General features: G+C 32.8%; 1 protein-coding gene across 3 annotated transcripts in view; it reads left to right on the forward strand.

Annotated features, from left to right (window-relative positions):
- Nucleotides 1-4,740, forward strand: part of LOC132181666 (glycine--tRNA ligase, chloroplastic/mitochondrial 2) — a 33,009-nt gene extending 28,269 nt beyond the window's left edge. For all 3 annotated transcript variants that reach the window (XM_059594908.1, XM_059594916.1, XM_059594922.1), the window contains 5 exons: nt 725-814; nt 1,283-1,384; nt 3,281-3,362; nt 3,533-3,618; nt 4,410-4,740. In XM_059594908.1, coding sequence (XP_059450891.1) covers nt 725-814; nt 1,283-1,384; nt 3,281-3,362; nt 3,533-3,618; nt 4,410-4,508 — 459 coding nt within the window. In that variant the 3' untranslated portion in view covers nt 4,509-4,740. The remainder of the gene's footprint in view (nt 1-724; nt 815-1,282; nt 1,385-3,280; nt 3,363-3,532; nt 3,619-4,409) is intronic.
- The last annotated feature ends 1,260 nt before the right edge of the window (nt 4,741-6,000 follow it).

The raw sequence follows: 6,000 nt of genomic DNA on the forward strand, positions 1-6,000 counted from the left end.
ATTGGTAAAGAAACTGAGCAAACTTGAAGTCATTGAATGTAAATAATTACAGCTACAATCCAGAGAAGCGCTAACCACATTTATGTATTACGCAAAAGAATTGGTCACAGTTGGGACTTTTCGTAATCAACCCAATTCCACTTAGTGCATACCCAATATGTAACTTGGTACATGTCCATGCAATACTTTCACAATTCAATTCGCCCATTTAAATTCTCACCATCCTTGTCAGGGCTTGTGTTGCATATAGTGCCCCCAAGCTATATGGCATTATTAGGTTGTCTTTGATATCATTTGTGACAATCCAAAAAGTGTTGGCCATATGCGCAATGCTCCAAAAGGAGCAGTCAGAATTGGGTAATCACTTATATAACTCAGTTCCACCTAGTATTACAACTAATATGGACTTTGGTACATGACCATACAACGCCTTCACAATCCAGTTCAAAATATCATGTTTCTACTTTTAAAGAGTTTACATCTATCGCTTTCTCCCCTTAATCTGACTTTTGTTCCCATTATTGTGGAGAAAATCTTATTTTATTTTAGTAAACCTTTTGAAACAATCTCGAAGTCCGGTGTCCTCATTTTTCCAATTGAAAGAGATGTGTAATACAAGCAATTTCTTTTTTCCTTTTTGGTTATCTGTAATTATTAATCAACTTTTTTACCTTTACCGAGACAATGAGTTCACTTATAGATATTGGCTGTGATTTTGTGACAGGTCGATAAGGGAATAAGTTCAGAAGTTGTTCGTTCTGTCCTTGTAGAGCGTGCAAATTTGCCTTGTCTGGCAGCAAAGTCAGCATATAAGGTAATCAACTTTTTTAACTGCTCTTTTTTGGTATATATGACTTCATAAAAATTATGTTAATAATAGGGTTTTTCTTTATGCAGTCCTTGCACTCTTTCTAGCTAGTTGGTAAACAATAATCTTCTTAGATCAATGCAGCAGTCATTTTCTTAGATACCCTAGATAGATCCCAGGAGGCATTGCTCTGTGAGCTAGAATTAGGATATGTACTGACCCAAAAATCTCTTTGCCCACCGACTTTTGATGTCCTTCTTCTGTCCTTATAATGATTTTTCTTTTTTTGTTTTTTTTCTTGAGTAGAAGTTGAAATAAAAAATTCTATTGCATATACATGGCTTAAGTGCTTTTTCTAAATAGTTACTGTATACACACAAAAAAAGGGAACAATAAGATGGATATATCTTTTGCACTTTTCATTTTCTTGAATGTTATACCGGTTTTGAATGATCTATAAACAATTGATTCTAGATGGAAGCCTTGTCAAGAGGTAAACTTTTTCCAAAGGTTGTTGAAGCATATTCTCGTCCAACAAGAATTGTCCGCGGAAAGGAAGTGGACCCTGATATGGAGGTACCTTTTTTCTTTTTATTATAGAAGCCTTATCTCTTGGGCCTGAAATTTTTGTAATTCCTGTTTTTTAGCTTGTCCTGAAGTCTATGAATTATACTTCGAACTAGCCCTATTTTCACTGAAAAAATTGGCAGCATAATAATTTATTATAGTTCTTTCATAATTTTGTATTCTAACATATCACTTGGCCTGTCATTTGAAATGTATGATATGACAGTCTTCTCCAAAAGCTTTAATTGGACTCATTATAGCAGAATGCTCTTCTTTTTTTTTTTTTTCTTCTTTTTCTGTCATTCAATCATACAGAGGAAGGTAATCATTGGATTGTCTTTTATCATTCATTAGTATTGATATCCCAATAGGTAAGATATGGAATGGCTAAATTTAATTAGTCTACATTTTTTGGCATCAATTGAATTTGGTCTGGTGGTATTTGTGGTCTTTTTTTTAATCCTTTCTTTTTTTTAATCCTTTCATTTGATTCTTGTTATTGATATATAAGCTCTATTTTCTCATGCCCATCTCATTTGAGCTTCTAGAAATATAGCATGTTATTGTAATTTATTGATCTGCTTGTATTGATTTATACTGAATGAATATATCTCCATCTGTTGGGGACATACTTTTGTTTACTTCATCTAGTTCATGCATTTCAACACCCCGTAAACCCTGCACCATCCGCAGCTCTCAAAATTTCAGAGTGTGTTTTCATAGATCTGTTTTTTTTTTTTTTTTTTTTTTTTTCTGTTTAAATTCTGTATGTGTAGCAGTGCTCTACCTTGCATTTTAATTGTTTGAGATGTTCTATAATGTGTGTGGCTACCTATCCTTAAAGCGCAGACCCATCTTTTGCTATATCATTTTTATCATACATGTTTCCCTCTGTTTACATTCAACATGTCTAACTTTATTCTTTACATGTGAAGCTGTTTTTTTGGGCTTAATTGGTGGTGATGTTTTAAAATGCAAAATCATAGTATAAGTTGTGTTTACATGTTTATGTTAAGCACACTTGTTGGTCCAAAGGGATCCTGACAGTGGATTTTCATTCTCTATCTGTGCTCTCTGACAACAAAATCTCTTCTCAATTCAAATATTATGGTATGTTTCCACTTCTATGCTTTTCACTGAGATTAGCTCCTGGTTTGGGGCATCATTGATTATAGTTGCTTAATTTTAGTCCTCAAGCAAAAGTGTCAATGGGATTGTCAGTTATGTGGAGCATGTCGCAGGAAAATATGCAATTATTTGTTTTGGAGACTCCAAATGTTCTAATCTTTATTGTTTAAAGAGAGTTGAAGGATTTATGCTTGATGGGGTGTCTACCTCAAAGTTTGAGTAGATTCACGGGTCCATGTTGGAAATAATTGGAAATCATTCAATTTTTAGTTGGTGTTGGTTGTTTAAGGGCCCTTGTTTCCTCCTTCCTAGAGAGTTCTCATCCCTGCCCTTGCTTTCTGAAAAGGTTTTGTAGTTTCGCTGAAGTTTAATTATGTAAAATTTGGTGAATATAGGTGAAGATGGCAAAAGTGGGACAAAATAAATTTAGTCTTCACCAACAATTCTTCTCTTCTTTGAGCTGATTAACATTTTAAAATCACTCCAAGAACTAGTCCAAAACTGTGATTTCTTAGTGTTTCATGTTTCCTACAAGCAAATTGTAACTACGTTCTTATTCTATTCAATTTCGGTTTCACAATTGTTGCTCAACAATATGTGAATTGTGAATAAAATTGCATTATGTTTCCAGTTACTTTTAAGGAATTTTTTTTTTCTATTCTTTCTATGGTCTCAATATTTGGACACTTGTCTATAGTGGAATATTTGTTATACTTATGAGTTATGTGGATTTATTTGTAGCTTATCTTGTTATAATGGATGAATATGTCTAATTAGGTTGACGAGGCTGCTTTTGAGACAAATGAAGAGAAAGCTCTATGGGGCGCTTTCTTATCGGTTAAAAACAAAATCCATCCCGGTATTTCTTTCTTTGTCTAAAACAAATTGCCATTTTCTGTGAAATTGAGTTTTTTTTTTTTTTTTTTCATGCATGTTTACTTCTGATTTTACGGATGATTAGTATTTATGACAGCAATTTGTTTAACTAATTCCAAGTTTTTTTTGTTATACCTTTTTGTTCTCCTACAGGCATTGAGGTTGATGATTTTGTTGCAATATCTTCACAACTAGTACAACCACTTGAAGATTTCTTTAACCATGTCTTTGTAATGGTGGTATGCCATCTTACCATATATATATTCACACCCTCACTTTGGAATTTTAAATGAATGAGAATAGTTTCCTTCATGCCTGGACTAGCCTGATGCGTGAGTTTTCTGACAAGTTACAAGCTATGCGATATTGGTTTCAACTTTGAAGAGTAATGGAAGACCATAATTGAACTTAAGATCAAAGTTGTGTATCTTTTTATTTATTTATATGTAATTGAGTTTAATCAAAAAGCGCAAGGGCGCAACCCTAGTACACAGATCAAAGTTGCATATCTTTGAAACACAAGCTTTTCTTTATTTTCTTGACATCTCTAGATTTTTACAAGTTTTCATTTGCTACGTGTTTAGTTGGATACATATATGCATAACATGCACACACATGTTTAAGAACTCTGGCAGTGTTCATATATGCTCTCAAAATAGTATTAGCAATTATAACCATGCATGTAACATAAAATGTATCATCACTACAAGACAGTTTAAAGATTTCTTAGCTTCAGTTTCCATAGATTCTTTGATACCATAATAATATTAACTGAATTGATTCCGACGCTGCCGGTTTCAGTTCATAGAGCATTTTTCTGTTGAAGTTCAAGTGCTATATGAATGTTAAAATGTGATCCTGAGCAATATGTAGAGCTTGGAGAGATTATTGTTCTTGGTTTTGCATATCAAGTCACTTTCTTTTCCTGTGCAATCCAAGTGAAATTTTTCTCTGTTGACAGAATTGGTCAATTCCACTTAACATTCAGTTATTTATAAAATAATCTGCATTTGCTGTCGCCCGTGTGCAGGAAGAAGAAAGAATTAGGAAGAACAGGCTGTCTCTGCTCAGAAAAATTGCAGACCTTCCTAGAGGCATAGCAGACCTCTCAGTTTTGCCAGGATTTTAAGTTAAAAACACTTGCCATTAATAGCATGGGATATCATTTTTGTAACAGGAAAGGGTTTGTACAAAAACATTTTTGTTTATCCAGTTGAGGCCTGTAAACATCTTGTAACAGAGGGTTTAAACGCTCATGTCTAATTCAGAAGCATTGGTGCACTAAATATACACCAAGGTGAACAGTGAGGATTGATTAAATTACATAATCTAATGAAAATTCAATCCTATTCGAGGCTGCCTCCATAATCACTTCTAATTATAAAATTTTGAGTAATACTAGAAGGAGGACTAGAGTCCCTCCTTGTGTCCTCTCAAATGTGGTGTTAACTTTGTAAAAAAGTATTATGAGAATAAGAAGTCAACTAAATCAAAGTTATAGCTGTAATTTGTCCAAGTAAGAGGTTCTAGAAGCCTTGAACTTTCCCTTATATATATATATGAAATTGAGAGCTAGCAAAAATGTATTATTACCTAGATTAAGAGCATGTTTGAGATTGCGTTTGAAAAATAGAGTTTTTAAGTTAAAAAACGTTTTTTTGACAAAAGCTTCATTTTTAGCTTTTTGTTAAAAGTGCATTTTGACTATTTTTGAGCTTTTTGGACCTTTAAAAGTACTTTCAATTTTTTTTACCAAACGGGTACTTTTTTCTTTAAACGGACTTTTTGAGTGTTAAACGAATTTTTATGCTTCTCAAACGCACACCCAAATAAACCCTGAGATTTTTTTGAATCATATAAACGTACAAAGAAGATAGAATTATTAGTAGTGGGCTAGGTATGATTGGTATAGATATATAGAGGATCTTAACATTATTAATAAATAGATAGTTTTGTAATCATCTAATCCACGGCCAATAAAATAACAAATCTACTTGGAATAAAAATCGTTCTTCTCCAACCACCCTTCTTCAGTATCCTATTCCCCTTATCCATAGCTGGTTACCTAAAATGACAGTTTCTTGAATCTATTGATTTTTTTTCCCCCTTAAATCATTGTTACACTCGTGGAAAATATTTGACCTACTACAAGTTTTATTGAAAAGTTTCTTATAAATTCACATGTAATTTCTATGAGTATCCCATGGCATAATATGGGTGAAAAAAAATTAAGCAACAAAATTTAACAAGTAATGTCGCTTTAATTTGTATATCTTTTACTTCTATAACCGCTTCGTGTAATATTTTGAGAGAACCATCCATTTATTTTGTATGTATTTATGCACTGTTTTCTTTCGTTTTGGGTCTATTGTTGACAAGCTCACCCTTCTTTGGTTTTAGGATCCTCCACTTTCTCTCTTCCTTCCGAATCAGGTGTGGGAATGATCGTTTCTTGTAATCGTTTTTTTGTATTCAATTTTTTTTAAAAAAAAATAATTATTTAGTGATTGATGTAGTAAGTGCCACTTTCAATTCAGTTTATAAAAGACTTGTAATAAAAAATTATAGTACTACTACTAACAACACTCCGAACACTTATAAAGATTGATGTTTGTATTATT

Source organism: Corylus avellana, chromosome ca1, assembly GCF_901000735.1.
Source record: "Corylus avellana chromosome ca1, CavTom2PMs-1.0".
Taxonomy (NCBI): Eukaryota; Viridiplantae; Streptophyta; class Magnoliopsida; order Fagales; family Betulaceae; genus Corylus; species Corylus avellana.